Consider the following 21,707-nt stretch of genomic DNA (forward strand, 5'->3'; position numbering starts at 1 on the left):
GGGTGCTGAATGAATAGAACAAATGAGGGGGTTGGCTGCAAGAACAAAGGACTGGGCAGGGGGAAAGGTGACAAATGTAGGATTTTCAACCACCCCAATGCTGGAGGTTGTTTGGCTCGGAGCTTTTGGTTTGATCCATTATAAAGCTATGAAATTTAGATCTGGGTTCTAGTTCTGGACTCCCCCTTACTTCCACAAATTCAGGCCCATCTCTAATCCTTATTGCCTCAAAAACTTGAGGTTCTTACTCAGCATTTATTCAGTCTCTACTCAAAAACAATTCCTATTAATTGTGAGTTTTGACTAAGTAGTGACCTCAGGATTCGGTCAATTATAATTGCGTTACTCTTTCACATTTTTTGTTATAGAAAAATGGGTAGGACTGGTTTAAATCCATTCTGAACCAAAATATCTGGGAAAATTTGGAGTGTCTGAAACTCCCAGATATCTGTATATCGGCCTGCCTAAGGAGCAGGGTTTTAGATCACAGCATCCCTGGAAGAGAACATCAGATCCAGAGGACTGGTTGGCTAAAGAGATTAGAAGTAGGATACAGAGGGTTAAATAACTTACTTAATTTTGGTCCAGGTCAGTATAGCTCCGCAATCAAAAGTTAAGGTCTGAAAGCTTTTCAGTGGACTGTATGGTGGTCTGTACATGAAACCATCACATTTAGCCTCCTAGTTAACAGTCTCAGAAGTGAGGCCAAGAACTGAATGAGCCATGGATTCTGAGATATCCCTTCGTCTTTGGAAGTATCCCCACTAGATCAAGAGGGGAATCTGAGGGAGCCTGTATTGAAACTGTCAATGCTGTATCTGTTCTGTGCTCACACTAGAACATGAAGTCCTCTAGTCAATTTGGCAACTTCCACATCAACTAAATAAGATACCAAACTTCACTGTGGCCACTAGAAACGATCCGAACTCAGGGATGGATGGGCCCCATATGTAGCTTTCATTTTCACCTTTTGCATTTGTCTCTCTACTGGTGCAGGATATAACAATTATCTCTTCTCTTTCCCTTGCAAGGTAAACATCCTTCCATGGAGATGTCTGGGTAAGATGGCTTTCTTTCTGGAAATGGTAAAACGTGTCTGACTGAAATGCTGGAGGCTTATGTTACACATATATGGTGAATCTTATTAGGTCTCTCAGCTGGAGACAATAGGTGGTTGTGGCTACTTGCAGCAGACCACCTACTCAGAAACAACATGATGAGGAAATAATCCAAAATGGAAATGGGCTAATTACTAAAAATGGGGAATGACAGGCCTAGATTTGAATGCCTTCAAATGTAGGATTAAAATCACATAGAGACATATGGTAGAAGAAAAGGGAGATAACACTTGACATTGGGGTTTGCTTATGCTCCCATTGAGGTCAACAGCAAAACTTCCATTAATTTAAAAAGATAATAAAGGAGTGGTGCCAATTTAAACAATTATCACTTTATTTTTTTTTACTTTTAAGGATGGTTCCTTAGTCATGTCCATTTTTGTACATTTCCTTTTTAGATCCACAGCAGCCACTAATTCGACTAGTGAGAAACTGGAATCTGGACAGAACCATTATACAGAACTCTATCCTGGTAGACTATTTTTTTTATACTCTCTGGTAGCATATTGCTTTAATCAACAAATGATTGTTTAAAAGTTTGGCTTCACATGGTCCTGGTATGTACTGGGGCACAATTTTTAAATGATGGAATAATAGATGCACCCACGAAAAACAGCATTTGTACTTGTAGATCAGAGAATGAGGATATGCAGTTATCCAGTCTGCATGTGCAAATGTAAGGTGTGTTTGGTTTTGTTTGTTTTTTTGTGTGTCTGGGGGCTATACACAATGAAACCTGGTCTGAAAATGAGGTGGGTATAGTGGTTAGAAATGGCTTGATGGAATGAGCCTTAGTAATACTTAGGGGTTGAGATGAGACATGGCTTAGGATTGGGACCAGATCAGGGTTAGGCTTGTGTTGATTTTTGAGGCCCAATCAGATGTAGTGTTGGGTTTGTGTTGGTTAGAACTGCCGTCTTGTAAGTTGTTCTCATGAGATGACAAATTTTTATAAGCTGTTCTGCCATGTTGGGCTGACTATTATTGTGAGATGTTTTTGGCTACCAGTGAACTGGAACTTTAGGCTCTTTCTTCTCTTGTATGTGACTAGACCTGGATAAACTATTGTGAATAATTTAGTCTAGTAACTTTTTGGCCAATTATATGAATAGATTGGAGTCTTATGAATTTTAACTTCTTTCAAACTATTGGAGAATAGTTTATATAAACACATTTCAGTTTCTGACCTGCATATAAACTACTTACTAGAGTAACAGAATTACTGTTTGCTATATGACAGGTTTCAGAGTAGCAGCCGTGTTAGTCTATATTCGCAAAAAGAAAAGGAGTACTTTTCTGTTTGCTATATGTAACTTTAGTTAGTTCTGTGAAACAATGTGACTTAAGATTCATCTATTTATTCTGCTCCCTGAGTGGATGACCCCCAGACTCAGAGCTTCCAAGATGACCATCCAGACACTGTGAATATATACAGGATTCTCATGAGCCATTCTTTTCCTAGATATTCTTGCAAGCACCTTTATACCAAACATCAGATTATTAATCTTCCTGGCCTTCTATGCAAGATAGGTAGTATTCTCATTTTACAGATGCGGGGGAAACCAAGGTAAAGGCAGATTAAGTGTTCAACAGTACAACCAAGGCCACATAAAGAGAGAACATCAGAGCAGAGATTTAGGAGTTTGTGGCTCCAACTCTGTGCTCAGACCACTAAATAATAATAATTTTGTATTTATATACTACCTTTCATCCCAGGATCTCAAAACACTTCATAAAGGTGAATAAGCAGTACATCCTCTTTCTGTAAAGGAAAAACCAAGACAGAGATCAGGTGACCTGCCCAAGGGGCAGAAGAACACATGACTGTTCACTTATAGTCCCTGTTTTTTAGCTACTTAGATAGTCCTACCTCTCCACTAGAAAACCCCCGTCTCATGTTCATCTTTTCCAAACTCTGGAAGACATCAGTTTTCAAGATAAGTTTCACTAGTTTTCCCCCCCAATCCCCCCATCCCCCCACCCCCCAAAAACTATGTTCAATATGTTTTTTGGTCTCTGCAGGCTATTTATTGCCCTCAATCTGAGTCCGAACTCTACTGGTGTCAGTGATCCAATGTGGGTAAACTGTCACCTTGTGGAAAGCTCATTCAATGTGAACAAAGTTATTCCTTGGTTTCCTTTAGCTTTAAACTGATCCTCTTATAGGATCAGATTCTGCTCTCCTATGTTATGAGAGTGGCTTGGACATGTACCCAAAAGCAAAATTACCCCTAAATAATTAAATTATTACATGTTGTGACAGCAGGAGGTTTCTGTTGTATTTTAATGAGAAAGCTAAATGAATGAATCACAACTATCCTAAGCTGCTTGTTGGCTCACTTTCTGCTTGTGTATTTAATTTTAGGATCAGGTTACATTGAAGACAGTGAAAGTCCTGTAAAATCAACAGGTGAAAATAAAGGTAATTTTCACACTATTTTTTTAATCATAACTTTTTTATCATTTTGGAATTAAAAGTGGTGGGGACATGTCTGATTGTGAGAGCAGGGGACTGGCAATTAGGCCTTCTATATTCATTTGTTTTCTCCCACCTTGTCGTCAGTGATGCTGTGGGAAGTCACTTATCCTCTCTGTGTCTAGGTTTTTTGTATTTCCCACTTGCAAAATGAGCATAACAATGTCCATGTCCCAGGCATGTTCTGAGCCTAATGAGTTGCTTCTTTTGGTTGGTGGCGTAGAAAAAGAAAAGTATGATTACCTACAAATATATTTCAAATGTTATTTTTGAATCTTTTACAGAGAATCTTTCCACAGGCTTCCTTTACCTTCTATTTATCTTTGCTTTCATCATTTTTCCACATCTTGACATTTTAAGCAGCATAAAATTGGGTGTCAAATATGAAGAAAATGATCTTCCAGCTAACTGAGGCACCAAATAGGTTTTAAAAAATACCTCCTTTTTAAAGTAATAATTGTATCTGGTATTGCATCATCTAGATGCATAGTTGTATAGAGATACAAAGTATTTTTCAGGACTGAGTGTTTAAAAGAACTAATTAAAAAGCAGTGCTTAAATGTAAATATTCTGGGGATATTATGGCTGAAAACTCATAGACAGATACTACTATGTCCACCCTCTCCCTTTGCTCCCATCTGTGCTTGCCACATAGGCATGTGAGTGTTCAAAATGTGATTCCTGCTAACCTGACATGTTATAACATGGTTTTGGCTGGGCAAACCCACAACAAAAATGTCTTATGGCCTGTGTTATTCAGGAAGTCAGATTAGATGATCACGGTGGTCCCTTCTGGCCTTAAATTCTATGAATCCTATGAAAAGACCGTTCCTTAGCTGACAGCCTAAATATGAGGCAAGAGACATCAGATGGCTACAACCATCAGATGTTACTGGTCAGCATGAAAAGCAGCAATCTCGGCACACCAGCTGGCTAGCTGCTGTCAAGCTTTTCATAAGTATTGTGGCAAAGGGGAGTCTTAAAAAGGGATTTGGAGGAGAATAATGGGGTGAGTTTGCCAATGTTCTATCAGGAGCTCCACCCACACATTATGGGAGAAAGCGCGAAGGGATATTGTTGAAAATGTAACAAAGGGGCATTGAGAGTTGGTATCACTGGCAGAACAGAGGTGAGAGTTGCTGTCCCAGCAGCATATGGGATAATAGGTAAGGCTGGGATAGCCCATAAAGGCCTTGAAAGTGAAGACAAGTAGTACAGTGGAGAAGGAGGAGCCAATGGAGAGCACAAAGGTTGAGGTGACGAACAAGGAAAGTGATTGCAGCAACATTTTGAATGGATACAAGTGGGGCAAAGCGGGATTAGTAAAGGCTGGCGAAGAGGAGGTTGCCATGGTCTGGATGAGAGTTCTAGCAGCACAGATGGGTTCTGGGACTTAAATCTTGCGCAGGAAGAAGCAGCCAGATGTAGACAAAGCCTGGATGTGAGGATCTAAAGAGAGGGCTGAGTTGAAGGTAAAAGTTACAGGTCTGAGTGAAAGGCAGGAGGGTGGTGATGTCCATGATGACTGAGAAAAGAGGAATGTGGGAAGGCTTGTGCGGAAAGATTGAGGTTTTTTTTAACCATGTTGATCTTATGCTTATAAATGGACATCCCTAAGAAGATATCAGAAAGACTGAGATTATCTTGGACAGAAGGAAATAGGTCTGGAGTGGAAAGGTAGCTCCGAATGTCATCAGTGTAAAGATGATAGTTGAATTCATGTTTACAAATGAGACTTCCCCAGAGAAAAGTTACAGAAGGGGACCGAGGATGAAGGCCTGCAGAGCCCCAAAAGAAGTTGCATGGTGGACGTGATGGGGATCCTCTGTATAAAATTCTGGTGGAGTGATTGGGGAGGAAGGAGAACAATCAGGAGTGAACAGGTTCATGAAAGCAGAGGGCAGGATTTCAAGAAGAGAAGCATGGTTGAAGGTGTTGAATGCAGGCAGAGGAGGATGAGCAGGGAGTATTGGTTATGAGCATCGGCTAGGAGAAGACTATTGAAGACTTTGAGAACTGTTTTAGTGGAGGGCAAGAGGTGACTGGAAAGGGTCTAAGCTGGAACTAGCAGAGAAGAACTCTAGACAGCAGTTGTTGAGGGCACATTCAATGAACTTGGATAGAGGGGAGATGGGGCGATAGCTAGAGATAAACAGTGGGTTATTTGAAGATGCTAGTGATTAAAACACGCTTCTACTGTGAGGGGAAGGAGACTGATGAGAGGGGATCAGAGGTGGGGGCAAGAGATAAGATGATAGGAGGGGGACATTGAGGTAAACAGAGGTGTTAAAGAAGTGCAGAGGAGATGGTCCTTTGTCGGCGACGGGAAAAGGAGGAGAAAATAATGGGGACAGAAAGGGCAGAGAAAGGGGGAGAGACAGACTAGTTGAAGCTGGACAGGCACACAGAGGACTCTGGGGCAGAGGATTTTCTAAATTTGCATTTTGCTATTTTTCAAGACCTCAAAAAAAAAAAAAGACAAGAGTTTCAGGCACCACCCAGACCCCTCCCCGGTTTTAAAAAGGAGGTCAGCTTCAGCAGGCTGGGCTGAACCCCCATCTGCCCAATCATGTGCCCGTTAAAGTCCTTGTGAGCTTGACCATTGACTTCCCTTGAGTCAGGATCAGGCTCACAGCAAATATGGCATAGGGAGTGCTACAAAGAAACATCTTCTTGCTATTTTGGGGCAGGATCTGACCACGAGAGTGCTGAGGTGGAATATACTGAAGTTGAAGTGTCAACGTCTGATCCTTACAAAGGTAACGAGCTGGCTGACCTGTACAGTTATGTATTGGGAGTCGTTACAGACCTGCTGTTTCTGCCATTGCTTTCACTGGGAGCAGGAGTAGGTCCTATGCTCTATGCATGGTAGTTCCTTGGTAATAGCTCTCAGTGATGCAAGGACTGCTGTTACCAGAGCCAACCAGTACTTTCCCTTTCCTCCATGATTCTCCTGTGCCCTTCCACATAAGATCTTTATCTAGGCTGGGCTATCAGCTGGAGCTGGGGTTCTAAGCAGAAAGCAGCCTGCTGTGGGTCTGCGTGTTGTGGGCTCAAAGCTCATGGAGGGGCACTTAATTTTTTTTTTAAACTTTCTTGGGTGGCTTCAGCCTCTGCAGCCCACAGGAGGAGGGAGAGGGAGGGGCTGCCCACCCTGCAGGGAACCGGGGAGTGTCCCCACCCACTGCTGAACCTGCTGAGAGATCAAGGAGGTAGAGAGCAGGAACTGTGATTCGTCCCTTACAGCCTGAGGAGAGCTGGAGGCCTGCAGGGAAACAGAGGCTTGGTCTATGTCTAAAACTCATGTCAACCTAATTCTACAGACACAGCTTCTGCCTCTCGAGGAGATTTACGATAGTGATGGAAACCCCCCGCTTGTTGCTGTAGTAAGTGTCTGTAGTGTGCGCACACATACCCAGCGAGAGTGTAGGGAAGTGAGAATGTTGGCTGCCCTGGTAACAGCCTCCTGCTGTCAGTGGTATTAATTCAGAGGGAATATATGGGCTAAAGGTGTTACCACAACCCAGTCCCTGTCCAGTGTTAAACAGTGTTACACAAGGTCCAGGGCTTGGTATCCAGAGACCACAGCCACTTACGGCCATGGCAAACACACCATTAAAAACCCTTTGTATCTTAAAGATACAGAAAAAAAGGAAAAACAGTTAAAGCATTTGAAATGTAAAGTATTAAATAGGGTTTTCATTTGAACAACATACCTTGTTCCCTTTCCATTTAGCTATAGACAGTTTTTTAGAAGGAAGCCCCTCTCCCCCACCATTTGACAGTCTCTTAAATGGTAATAATTGTCATCCCAGGTGGTGGTGGTTGGGCCGATGGGGTGGGAATGTTCTCTGGGTCCCTGTTTGTCTGGCCCGTTCTGGTCAGGACACCTCTTAGGATCAGAATGATGAAGGCCTGGGATCCCAGAAAATGGTGGGGTTGGCCATCATGATGGTGAAGCTCGCTCTAATAGCCTCCGTCTGTATTTCGTCTGTTCTTCCTTTGTTCTTTCAGGCTTCCCCTCCAGTTCTTTCTTTTAAGGACCCCAGAAAGGGAGTGGAAGATGGAATAGCCCATCCCCTCATTTTGTCCATTAATTAGGCTTCATATCCGACATACTAATTTTGGCTTATTGACTTCTGGCTCCTCATCTCCTGTTTTTAACCGGCATAAATTCAATACAGTCCATGAATGATATCAGTAGGCCTTTTTAATTTAGATTAACTCAATTCATCTGTCTCCCTTTTGCACCTTTTCCCATCAACATTTGTTGTTATAGGTTATTGTAACATCTTATGAACTTTTACATACTTCTTACAGTTGAGTTCACAAGTTGGGTAAATGTGTAGGCCCCATTGTTGCATGTCTTAAGTTCCATGGTACAGAACTTAGCACAGCAGAGCCCTGCTCCGTAACTAGGGCTCCCATGCACTCTGGTAATACAAATAATAATAATGGTGGTAGCCAGAACTCTTAGCATGGCATTACAGTGAATCTCCTCCCGGCCTTTGAGGTAATTGTCTTGCTGGATCCTATTCCCAATGATGACACTTACAACTCAATTTTTCCCCTCACCCAAAGCATCATGGTATCCTCAGTCTCCTTGTGCAGAAAGTGGGCAAATTGTTCAGAACACACATAAAAGCCCAAGCAGTTAGGAATAAATGAAAACCATTCAGGATGTTAAGCCATGTCCCAGCTCTCAGCCTTTACTAGTCTAGAGTTACAAATGTTTCACACACCTCTAGTCATGCCCAGTGCAGTACAAGGGCGTAGAATGTTGTAAGAGGTACTTTCTATCAGATGAAATGTTAAACTAAGATCTTTGTTAGGGGCAAGTTAACGAACGCCTAAAAGAATAGGGGATAACCTTTGCATCTGAGCCAGCATCCAACTCAGGCTAGGATGTTAGAAAAATATTATTGAGAGAGGAAGGTCCAGTCTGTACTACACAAACTGCCATATTAACTCGATCTAGTTAAATTACAGTAGTGCACTGACATTTTTAAAAGACCCTGTTTTAAATGGGATTGGACCATGTTTTAACTATGTGATACTGTTTCAAGTTAGCCTTGGACTGTACAATCTGTCTCATGGTTCAGGAGTCTGATTAAAGCATGGCTTGGTCCTGTCTGTCCTGCAGGACTAAATCATGCAACTCAGCATGCTTAAATCTTACACTGTTGCAGTTTTTTGTAGTGTAGACAAGACAAAAGCTACCGCTTAGCATATAAGTCCAGTGCTTTCTTTCTGTGTATGGTCACTGGACTACCAGTGCCTGCTGTGTTACTGGGCCAAGCATTTTGAGATACTGCTAGAGTGGAAGCTGTTATATGAAACCAAACAGCAGTCTATGCAAAAGATTTATTCTTTCACCTCTGCATTGCACCATACAGGATAAGATTTAGGCCACTAGCACTTACGTTGACAAAACGTTTGTCGCTCAGGGGTGTGAAAACACAATTGAGGGGCATAAGTTTTGCCGGCATAAGCGCTCATATGCATAGCGCCATGTTGTCAGAAGATGCTCTCCTGTAGGCATAACATGGCGACACAAGTGCTCTTACAGTGGCACAGCTGAAGAGGCATAGCTGTGTTGCTGTCAACTTGGAAGCATAGACATGGCCTTAGTCTCAGGGAGAGAGAGGAGTAAGGCCAGGGGTTGTTTTTTAAAATACTTTTTCAGTAACTACTCTCACCCATATAAAGGGCTTTGGCCCCTGGATTCCCATCAATGCTTTTATCATGTTGAGGTTGCTCAGATTCTACTTCAAGACACAGTGTTCTTTCATGTCTCTGTTACCACGACAATGACCAGCGCCTCTGTTCTGAGCGAACACTTCAAGAGCCTCAGACTTAATTTAAGGCCTCAAATATTAAGCAATTAAATCTCCTCTGGCTCTGTCTATTTTCTGAACAAGGGCAAAGTACACAACAACAAAGCTAGGCTTACATTCTACTCTGGACGGATGCACTCCTCATCCAGAAGGCAGCATTCAGAGCTAAGAGTGTTTGCAGCAGGCAGCCTCTTGACCCAGGAGATTACATTTTACTTTCAATTTTATCAACAGCAGATTAAGGAAGGACCCGACCCGGCAAGATGGTGAATACATTCAATTCCCATGGCCTTCAATGGGAACTCAGGTATTCCTCAATCACTCAGGATTAGGCTCTAAATTACTATATCTAATTATACAAAGGTCTATTCCTGCAGCCACTGAAGTCAGCATCAAAACTCCCATTGACCTCAAGGGGAGCAAGATCAATAATTAATGCATAATAGTAACCTTTGGGGCAGTTTTGAGGATAAGGATTAATTAAACATCCCCTCGCCTCCCAAAAAGTCCAGTTATAGAATGATGTCTGTCAGCATTAAAGAGCTATTAACATTTTGCCCTTTTCCCTCAAACCAATTCTCTCCCGACAGATCACTTTTCTAGGATTGCTGAATATTCTTGACCACCTTATGGTGGTAAATATGCAGTGGCTGTGGAAAGCATTTCTGCACTTCATCATTGCTCACACGAAAGCTGCACCAGCATTATTAAGGGTGGTAAATCTGCCAGAAGAAAAGCTAATGTAGACAAGGCTTCAGTGCCTCATTTTTCTCCATCTGTAAATTTGGGATTATTTATTTAAATTTGGGATTATGCTTTGTGAGCAGCGATGGGCTCCTCTAATGAAAGTGGCTAGCTAAGTATTGGATATAGCATTATTTTTGGGAGGTTAGAGTTGTTTGCTGATTTGATATTTAAAGATGTGCTGGTGATGGGGACTGGTGTAATAAATCTTGAAGGAGAGACTATGCTTAACAAAAACATATTGCATATCTTTTCTAAGTTAATTGTGACACAATACTGTGCAATGAGTCAGACCCTTTATTGTTAACACAAGGAAAACAAAGACCAAAGCTAAAATATTGTCAGGAAATATCCCTAAAAGGGGAAGGGAGAAACTGCTAACCTTGGCTCAGTAAGAACATGCCCCTCCTTTTACTTCTATAGCTAGTTAGTCAATTGCAGGGTGCAGCATTATAAGGTCATTTGGAACAAAATGTCATTATTTTTAAGTCCTTTCTACTAGCACATTTACCAGGGGCTAGGAAAAGATCAACTTATGAAAGGTTAAATATATATATATATCAGGCCCTGAGATGGTTTTGATTATTTCAGTTCTGTCCAATTTATTTTGATTTTATGCCACTATGTGTTGTGATTAAGTGCTTGCTGAAATTCGGATCCTGCTGCTATTGAAATCAGTGGGAGTTTTGGAATTGACTTCAACAGCACTTAGCCCTCAGTGTCTAAAGTGTGTTTAGCAGAATTATTTAAAATTAATTCAAAATAAATCTTTCTGGGATTGCAGAATGTGTTCCCAAGGTGCATGAAACACTGAGCTGCTATTTAACAATTCATTATCCTGATTCTCAGTTTGACTGCAGAATAAATATGGGAGTCTCTATAAAAAAATCTACCTGTGCCCATGAGATTCGCATGGTGGGGCCCTTCAAGAAGCCCTCATAAAGCTAAAAGCCTTTGTCTATTCAAGGACCAGAACCATACTAGGAAGTATTTAAAATAGAGTTGTTGTTAGCACAGTTCCCCGGCTGCCATGACCCAGGGATTTTTTTCTTTAGAACCATGTTAGATTCACATGGTAACCACAGCTGTGTTGCCGCAGTAGATAATGAAGATGTTGGGAATCTGAGTTGTGCTGGCAGCTGGCTCAACCCTGCCTCACCTCTGCCAGAAGGAGCACCCGTGTTTATGACAGTGATCCACAAAAAGGATCTTAAACAAGCATCAGACAGGAAAAGTCTTTCTTGGGTTTTTTTAATCTGGTATTTTTGGATGGTCCCACCCAGAATAAAAGCTCGTTGCAGGATTTACCATAGTAGATAAAAACGGGAACCTCAGAACCAGGAGGAAAACTTTCCTGAGGATTCTTCTGCAGCCTCAGCTGTATGGAACTTGTGTGGGTAAGGCCAGCTATAGCATTTTGGAGGAAAAAACCCAGTAACATTAGTCTTTTGAGGCTTCAATCTCTGTCTATTCTTCCCTCAATCTCTCCTGCCTATCCATACCTTCTCAGCCTTCCCTTCCACTCTGTCTTCAGCTCATGCACTGGCATGGTAAATTTGGAACTGTCTTGCATATTCCCACTCCACCACCATGAACTGGGGGATCTCCCTTTTGTAAAAATGTTGTTGATCCTGAACACTGGAGCTTTGAGTGTGCGAACGTTCCTTGAGCCTTTCTACAAAACTAAAGCAGCTCCATGAAAGGAAGATTTAACTAGAAGAAGCACAGAGCATGTGAGCAGTTTTCAGAACGCAGACCTCATTTTGTGAGCCCTCACGTCACTTAAAGCAGCTTAGGGTGACCAGATGTCCCGATTTTATAGTCTCTATTTTGGGGTCTTTTTCTTATATAGGTTCCTATTACCCCCCACCCCTCTCCTGATTTTTCACATTTGCTGTCTAGTCATCCTAAAGCAGCTTGTCCAGTTTGAGGGAAACTATTGAGGGAAAAGCTTTACCCTAGGGTAAGATATTCCTTGAAAAATCTGAGGATCAGTTTAATGCTGGGGAAACTTGTGCATGTGTGTGTGTGAGTGAGAGGGAGAATCAAATTTATAATGGGAAGCTAATTTCAACGTTAACTAGAGAGGGTCCATCTCTCTATAACATAGACACGGGGAGGATCGGGGGAACAGCTGCTTTTTCATCCCGACATGGAATGGCGCATTGCTGTTTATATAACGGTTTCCTCTAAAAGTAAAACAGTGTGTTCTGTTTGTGTAAGGAGTTTAACATAACGCAAACAAAAAAAGGAAATAAATTGATTCTGTGCCAATACATTTTCCAGCTCCTGTAAAGAAGGGGACTGATACAGTATATAGTGAAATCAGAAAAGCTAATAATGGTAAGTAAGCTAGTGAAAAATTAAACACATGAAGGAAGTTTGGAAGCATTTGTATCTAGATAGATTAGAAGGTAAAGGATATAGAAAAGCGACATTGAGGTCCTATGGACACATCCCACATAGCAGCTAAGAACATTTAAGTGCTGATACATTTCATAGCATCTTTGTGATTTCCCCCAGTGTGGTGAGATTAACAACTGGAACATCTGCTCCATTAATCCATTCATTTTGTATCTCCCAAAAAGGGCTGCTTCAGATCTGGATCTGAATCTGGATTTGAACTTGCCCCAAATTTGTGCGGGTTTGGGGTTTGTGTTCTGAATCTAGCTCATTTCCAATTGCTAATATTTATCTTGTTCAGGGTTTGCCGGGGAGGGGGTTGGTTTTTTTGAAGCCCACTCCTTTCAGTAGGCTTCAGAGCCCAAGCCCAACCCAAGCCGCAGCTTCAAAATGCTGTGTACGCATGTATCTTTTTAGAATGCTAGCACCAGCCCAAAACTGTCCTCCCCGGCTGAAATATGCTAGTGGCTCACTTTTTCTGATACTGTAGAATACTATGTACTTTGGGGTATTTCTTCTGTTTTCCTGTCTTAATAATAGTTATTTTAAAAATATATATAACTCCCACACATCTGTATTGCAGCCTCCACCCCATTCTGCCCCTAAACCTAACCACTTTGAAGCAATGTTATCATACTTAATTTCTTTTTTAATATAATCAGATTCCCTCCAAATTGTGGACACTACCCACTTCCTCCTGGCAGATTCTGAGGTCAGCAAGGATCCTTCTCTGTACCTGGATCCCAGCAGCTATCTTACTGCTGGTGACTATCGACAGTTGCTGTGGCAGCGCTGAAATTCCAGAGACACCTAGGTTAAGGGTGCTTCCTGCTAGCTTGTCAAACACTCCATCAGAGAGGATTTCCTTCCATCTCCTTTGTATTAGGAAATATCTATTTGTAAATGTCAGCCTGTAGTCTGGCCAGTTTCTCTTTTTTTCTCGCCATGTGGCTTTCGTGGTGCATGTCACGTTTGTTTTTCTATTTTTCAATTTTCATCTGGGATTGTCCTTCCCCGCCATACACAGTTTGCAATTCTATAGAACCTCCCCTCTGAGAATCACACAATACTTCAAAAATCTCACTTAGTTTTAGCACGTGAGGCACAGTAGGTCAGTTTTATCTCCATTTTTCAGCTGAGTAAACAGAGAGATTGAGTCATTTGCTTAGAGTCACATAGATGGACAATGGCAAAGCTGGGAATAGAGCCTAGGAGTTCTGATTCCCAGTTCATTGCTATAACCACTAGTCCACACTCCCTCTTTGTAGTCTTTCTTTCACCAAAAAGCAAAATAGCCTTTATCCTAAAGAAGAGGTCAGTTACATGGCAGAGAGCAGCCCTTGTGGCTTTGTAAGACTGCAGATTTCAGGAATCTGACCCAAAGCCCATTGAAGTCAATGAAAAGATTCGCACTGATCCATGGGCTTTGGATCAGGCCCTTAATGGAATGCAGAAACAGACTGTGTACTTCTTTCTTTGTGCCAGGGTGGTGAAGCCAGAAGTATTATGCCTTTCATGATTCCATTCCTTTTCCCAGAGTGGAGAGAGCTGTATGTACGGCAGAGACCTTTTGCAAGACCTAATTCATCAGATCAAGCGTGTTTGAGAGGATTATTATTCAAGGCACTTATAAACCTGTATTTGTTGTAAGGCAGGAAGTCCAGCAAAATGAGATTCGATTGAAAGTCTGGGCTGAATTGGACAGATGAGACGCAAGCACCCCCTTAATCTTACAGTCCACCTGCTCCCTTATACATAACATTCTACATTTTCAGTTATTTTTGGAAACTTAATAACAGCGTATTGTTCTAATCGCATTTGTTTTTCCTGACTGACACACAGGAAAAGTGTTTCAAATAGATAAGCAGGACATCACACAGGCGTGCAGTAGTTTTGGATGGCTACATTACATATTTCAACATCATATTTACTTTGTTTATGGCTAGGCTGCATGATAGCACTGTAGTAAAGGGTACACACAGATGTGGCAGGGTTCAGGGTCCCTGTACAGCAGGGACATGTTCAGCCATTCAAACTGATGAATGTTTTAGAGCCCGATCTTGCAAGATGCTGGGTGCCTCCTATGAGGTGCTGGGGACCCCCAACCTCCATTGACATCAATCGGTTTGATGCCAATGGGGGCTGAGTCTTCAGCCTAATACCTTACAGGAGCTGCCCAGCACTCTGCAGTATCAGACCCTTGACTGGGAAGAACAGATGAGCTCAGGGAAGCTGTTTTTAGGGGATGAGCCTATGATGTCTGGTATGTTGGGTGAGCCAGCTGTGGTATCCAGAATCAAATAGGCTAACCCATCCTCTATGACCATGTAAAACAGAATTAGGGTGAAAAGCACCCAGAAACTTAATTAAACTCAGAACCTTGGAGCCCATCTCAAATTCACTGTCAAGTTCTCAAAATAAATTACCCTATTCCTCCACCCCCAACTAAAGTCTTCTACTTAAAAAAAAAAGGGGGTGGGGGGGGAAAGCAGCTGAAATGTTTTCAATGAGAGCTTATCCTGGGTCCTCTTCTGGAGGAATCAGTGTTGTCTTGGGGTCAGAGTGAGGGACTAGGAGTTAGGCCATCTGAGTTATATTCCTGTCCCTCCCACTGACCCACGTGTGACTTTGGGCAAGTCTCTTGACCTGTCTGCTACTTCCCTGCAATACAGAATGTTGGGAGGATACATTCATTGATACGGGCTATGAGAGTACTTGGCTTAATTGGGATTCTCTCCATTTTACAGAGGATGTGGGGTGGATGAGCTTAATATTTTTGAAGAGCCTTGAGATCCATGACTGAAAGATGCCATAAGTGCAAAGTGAAAAGGAGTACTTGTGGCACCTTAGAGACTAACAAATTTATTTTGAGCTGTAGCTCACGAAAGCTTATGCTCAAATAAATTTGTTAGTCTCTAACGTGCCACAAGTACTCCTTTTCTTTTTGCGGATACAGACTAACACGGCTGCTACTCTGAAACCTGTCATAAGTGCAAAGTATTACTGTTATTCCATGGCAGGGCGTTAACTGATTCAGATTAATGTTGCATCATCTGTCTGAGCATAATGCTAACACTTCAACACTTTTTCTTTCTGTCATACTTGCTATATCTAACACACATTGGTACAGCGAGGCAGCAGGCTGTTTTTTAAACAGGCATCGATCTCAGCAGGTCTGAGGGCTTGCTTACTATTGAAAGTTAGTTTGGATTAAGGTCAGGTGTGAATTTAATGCATAATAGCTATTCCAGAATAACTTGTGTGAATGCTCTTATTCCAGAATAAAATGGCCTTGTTCCTGTTCATCTTAATCCACTTGGATTAATCCAGGAACAAGAGACTCTCATTCCAGAATAAGAGCATCCATACATGGAGCTATTCCTGAATAATGCCATGTCTGGATAAGCCCTGTTTCTCATTTACACTAAGGCCCCTCTGGCAGTAGGTATAAATTACAATGAAATCCACTTTAATGTCCCCTTTATTCTTCCAGGGAAGTGTAAAGGGGTCTTATTGTAAAGGAGAATTTGGTCCTCAGTTTATTTAAAAAGATGTGGTTCTTCTGAGGGTAACTAATGAGGTCTGTAGCACAGTAGCCATTAGTCTGTCAGATAATCAGAGAGGCAGTATGGTCTGAGTATGGTACAGAGAGCCAAGAACTTCTGAGTTCTAATCCTAACTCTGCCACTGACCGAGGCCATGTCTATGCTATAGCGGCATCGCTCTGCCACTATAGCACTGTGGTGTAGACGCTTCCTATGTCGACACATGTTGATGGGGGTTTTCCGTTAATGTAGTTAATCCATCTCTCGGAGAAGCAGTAGCTAGGTGGTCAGAAGAATCCTTCCATCGACCTAGCTCTGTCTACACAGAGGGTTAAGTCAACCTAACTACAGCGGTCACGGTGAGACACAGCTAGGTTGATCTAATTTTTAAGTGTAGATCAGGCCTAAGTGTGGACCTTGTGGCTGCTGGACTCTTTCCTCACTCATAAATTGGGGATAACACTCGCCTGCCTAATTGCTTTGGGGCATAGTGTGGATTAATGAACTGATACTGGTCACATTGCTTTGAAGATGTTAAGTGTTATATGTAGGGCCCTACCAAATTCACAGTCCATTTTGGTCAATTTCATGGTCATAGGATTTTAAAAACTGTAAATGTCATGACTTCAGATATTTAAATCTGAAATGTCAGTGTTGTAATTGTAGGGGTCCTGGCCCAAAAAGGAGTTGTGGGGGGATTGCAAGGTTATTGTAGCGGGGTTGCAGTAGTGCTACCCTTAACTTCTGCGCTGTGGCAAGGAGCCCAGCAGCAGTGCAGAAGGAAGGGTGGCCTGGTATGGTATTGCCACCCTTACTTCTGTGCTGCTGCTGGCAGGGCACTGCCTCAAAGCTCGGTGCCTGGCCAACAGCTGCTGCTCTCTGGCCACCCAGCTCTGTAGGCAGCCACGCACAAGTAAGGGTTGCAATACCACAACCCCCCTAAAATAACCTTGTGACCCCCCCCCACAACCCTCTTTTGGGTCAGGACCCCCAGTTTGAGAAATGCTGGTCTCCCCTGTGAAATCTGTGTAGTGTAGGGTGAAAGCACACAAAAGACCAAATTTCACGGGGGGGAGGACCAGATTTCTGGATTACATTTTTCATGGCCATGAGTTTGGTAGAGCCCTAGTTATATGGGTGCTAAATATTATATTATTACACGATTCAAGGCCACTTCAGTTTTTTAATCAGAGACAGCGCCCATTACAGGGCTTCATGTATAATTTTGCCTTTCCAGAGAATTTATTATGACCAATGAGAATTTTGTAGTGTGAATCTCCTGTGGGGGAAGAAGTTGCATGGGATGTCAGAGGTCACTAACTGTTGCTTTGTTGATACAATTTGATGTGATAACTGAGCCAGACTCTGTTTTGGCTTTCACTTCTGACTGTGCTGTCACTAGTGTGCGCTGCAAGGTCCTCTCAGTGACTAGCACATCTTGACCTTCCAGCTCAGAGAACTTAGGGAACCAGAGATCCTCCCTGTCCTGAGTCATAAAGTGGCTGGGGTTCTGCATAGGGTTGCCAATCCTCCTGGATTGTCCTGGAGTCTCCAGGAATTAAAGAATGTCATGTGATGAAACCTCCAGGAATACAGCCAACCAATATTGGCAACCCTACTTCTGAACTTTACTGCCCCTTTTTCTCATTGCCAGTCAGTCCTCTGAGTATCTGAGCCTCCTCCTTGGTTGTCAGAGTTCTAGTCTTGTATTGCCTGCTCTTACCCCGTTTCCATTTCCTCTTGTAAATGCCATTCTGAGGCCCCGACTTCACCTCCTCTAGTTTCTGTGTCCCAGCCTCGTTACTGTGCTGATTTCCTAGTTCACCCCAATATGCAATGTCAATGGCTACCTAGAGGGTTGGGTGTAGAGATGGGCCTGAGATGTACAAAGTCAGTTCTGCATTTCAAACCCCCAAACGTTTTTTCTGGTTCACACCTGGGGTTTTGTAGAGGAAAGCGGCAGAGTGTGAAATTCAAATCTCTTCAGGCCGATCTTGGTTTAAAATTAAATAGCAGGAGACCTCAGTCTACTCAGCTGCACTCCGGATACAGTCACCTGTATGGCACAGGAGCAATTTCAGTACATGGATTTCTTTACTGAGGACTCTGCATTATCACATCTATGTCAAGCCCTGAAACAATGAGTGGAAGCTGCCCTGCCCAGCGAAAGGTCCATCTGATTCCAAGCCACAGGCCTGTAAAGATATGGCAAGATGGCGTCAGAGCTTAGTTTAAAACTTCTGTTTCTTTAATGCATCACATTTTTTTCTCAAGCACGTAGGTGTCTACTTTAAGGCTTTATGGGAAACATGGATGCTTTAAGTCCCAAACAACCAAACCCTACATCAGTTGCTTTTCTGAGAATGACCTCTCAGAATGACACCCGTATTAGTGTTTCTGATATTGCAGCTTCACTCTGACAAGGACCCCCTGTCAGGACGGCTCTTGATGAAGGTCCTCAAAATGCTCCTTGCTCCAAATGCACTTTGGAAAGGGATGTTTTTTGGGGTGGGTGGAGTTTTGTATCCATCTCTGTCCCACAGCAACCACTCAGTGCTCAGAGACCTTCCTAAGCTTTTAAGGACACACTATTTCCCACAAAGTATATTTGTGAATTCCTGCTTGTTCAGTGTATTTCCTCTAAGGGTCTGGTCCAAAATCCACTGATGTCTATGGGAAGGTTTTCAATGACTTTGGGTGGGCATTGGATGGACCCACCCAGCCATCCTCTGTGGCATCACAGAGCTGATTGTGATTCATTACCATGGGGTTCCTGGACTGCTCTCTATTTTTAATCCCTCTTTGGGAAAAGGGAAATCTAGCACACAAAATACATAGCTAAACCCAGGTCTGCTTACACTGGAAAAACGAATCAGTAACTGAGAGGCAGTTGCAGCGGCGAGACAGGAAGTTTTAAGAATCCTATTGCAACCAACAATATACTGTGGAAAAACAAATATTCCCCAGCGGAAAGAGGCATGAGAAATCCCTACTGCATTGGGCGGGTTGAAACAAGCTATTAGAAGTTGGCCCCGGTAATCAGGAAATCTGCTCTACCATTTTCCTGCTGCCAGGCTCCAGATGTCGTACAGTACCTTTGTATTGAGCTGGGAGAATATTCACTAGAGTGGTGAAAAATCTTTATCAGCAAAACAAGACACGAAAGGAAACTCTCCTGGTTTGGGACTTCATTGCAAATTGCAAAGCTCGGCCCTGGTTGGCCAAATTTTCTGCCAACCTGGAAGAGGTGGAAACTATAAGCCCTGTGGTGACTTTTTTTTTTTTAAACTAAATCTGAGCCCACAACAATACCCCCCAGAGCCAACAGCTTACCTGCTCTGGGGTATCCAAGATCCAGCTCTGGGTCAAAATCTTCTGTCTAGACTCTCTTCTCCAGTAATGTGTGAATTGAAATCTGGATCTGAACAGTTCTCTATTGTGTGGCATGCAAAGTTCATAGCTGGACCCAAATTTTGTAGTGTGGGCATGCTTCTAGTTTTCAGCTGAAACCAAGGCAAAGCTTAGTGGTTTCAGCCCCATCTACGTATGCATGGAGTTTCTGGGTTCAGCTGAACCCCAAATTTAAGGCAAAATATGTGTGTACTCATGTGTAATGGCATCCTTGGGGCTATGCAATCTGTGCAATGGAGCTACTGCAGGTTTCTCTTGCTTTAACTCAGATCACTCTTTAACCCCCCCTTTTCTCTATACTCTCAATCAATCCATCATGGACACATGACTGAATCTAAACATAGCCTCTGACTGGTTGATATATACTTATGAGATTTGCAAATCTCTCTCTAAGCGTGAATGGGCCTCCATGCTCCCAAATACCCAGTAGCTATATTTGGAAATATATAGCAAAGCCTAACAGGGCTGGCATTCATGCTATGTGGCAAATTCAGTATTTGTTTCCATCATGCAAATGTATTATTTGAGCCTAATACACCATTGAGAAAAAAAGAACTTTTAGTCCTCAGTAACTCATACATGTACACTACCTCTTTAATACTTGGCAAATATCTCCTCAACCACAGTATTTGTAACTTCAGGTCATTTATTCCCTGGTGCCCATAACAGAACCCATTACCGCTGCTCTGGAAGAAAATTGGCAACTCTACCCATACGTGATCAGAACCCAGAATATCTCTGCACCTTTTCCTGCCTCCTTTCATAGGAGTAAGCTCTGTTTCTTTCGAAAACACCAGTATTTCCCAACGTAACAATAAAATCCAGTTTGGTTTAGATAAAAAAAATCACTGTATATGTATTTAAAGGTTACAATAAGGAAAAAAAGTTTTGTAAAACATTAATGGCTTCTGCAAAAAGCACCAACTAGGCAGCCCTATAGTTTAATTACAGAATATTTGTGTTTACCTGGTTCACAACTTTGCAGAAATCACTTAGACCTCTAACAGCCGAAGTGGTATCCCTCAGACCACAAACGCAGTTGTGTGACATTTCCCTGACAGGAGCAATGGTGTTTACCTAGAAACCCAACTAGTTATTGGCCACATGCCTTTTGATCTTGGGTGACACAGTTACAAGGCGGTGGGTGATCTGTTGTTGTCACATAGGACAAAGTAGCTTTGGATTAGCAAACATCTGTCCACTTGAAGTCTGGGAAATATGTAATATTTATAATTTCCTCCTTTGTGATAGCATGATACACAGTGACTGAGGCTTTGCATGCATTCTCCTTAATAAGCTGTTTCATAAATAATATCGCTAGTTTTGTCCATTTCAAGTTCGACTTTGATTTAGCAGTGGGTAAATGGCATTATTGTTTTGAGCTGTATCTACTTCCAGCAATCAAAAAGCTTTTGCATATTTTCCAAAAATCTTTTCTTTTGCTCCTCTCAGACGGGATAAGACGATTGGGTCCAATTTTGTATTGAAGTCAATGGAGTTGCACTGGCATAAAAACAATGTGACTGAGTGCAGACTCCGATTTCTGAGATCAAGTGGTAGGGCTAAAGACACCAAGCAACACTTCCTTTAGGCAGAACTCCGGGAATGTAAATGAACAGTTAAATAAGACAGTCATAATTCTAATGTAATAAAAATGCTGATAATAGAAATCTTATGTACATCTACTTCGCTAAGAAGGGACTTAACTGGTCACAAAAATGTGACTGGCACAGCCATGAAGCTGTGAGGGGAATTATTTATCATGGTACAAGAACATACAACTTTGAGTAACAGGATGAAACTGAACAAAGGTGAATTTACATTGGATGTCAAAGAAAACATCTTCAGGGTGAGACCTACTAAACTGTTCACTAGCCATAGCCACCATCTTTTTGTATTTGCATAGTGTCTTTCATTCAGGGATTTCCATGGGCTTTTTGAATTGAATTAATTAAGCATCACACCCCCTGGAGTAGGTTAAGATTATTATATGCAATTTTAAAAATGGGTAAACTGAGCTAAAGGAAGGTTAAGTGACTTGTCCAAATTCACACAGCAAATTGTGCCAGAGCCAGGATTAATGTGAAGTCCTGACCCCAATCACTTGCTCTGTGTATTAGTCCACCGTGCTTGCCGTGGTCATTCTGCATTGAACCTCATTGTGCCAAAAAGC

At 42.3% G+C, this 21,707-nt stretch overlaps 1 protein-coding gene across 12 annotated transcripts in view; it reads left to right on the top strand.

Moving 5' to 3' along the window:
* Nucleotides 1-21,707, top strand: part of PECAM1 (platelet and endothelial cell adhesion molecule 1) — a 63,072-nt gene that overhangs the window by 32,788 nt on the left and 8,577 nt on the right. For 4 of the 12 annotated variants that reach the window (XM_073310145.2, XM_073310138.2, XM_073310140.2 and 1 more), the window contains 5 exons: nt 1,032-1,059; nt 1,517-1,590; nt 3,484-3,540; nt 6,285-6,353; nt 12,462-12,518. In XM_073310145.2, the coding sequence (XP_073166246.1) occupies nt 1,032-1,059; nt 1,517-1,590; nt 3,484-3,540; nt 6,285-6,353; nt 12,462-12,518 (285 nt within the window). Of the gene's footprint in view, nt 1-1,031; nt 1,060-1,516; nt 1,591-3,483; nt 3,541-6,284; nt 6,354-9,665; nt 9,739-12,461; nt 12,519-21,707 lie in introns of all 12 variants that reach the window. The other 8 variants (XM_073310142.2, XM_073310143.1, XM_073310144.1 and 5 more) reach the window with 3 other exon arrangements.

Source organism: Lepidochelys kempii, chromosome 14 (genome assembly GCF_965140285.1).
Source record: "Lepidochelys kempii isolate rLepKem1 chromosome 14, rLepKem1.hap1, whole genome shotgun sequence".
Lineage (NCBI taxonomy): Eukaryota > Metazoa > Chordata > Testudines > Cheloniidae > Lepidochelys > Lepidochelys kempii.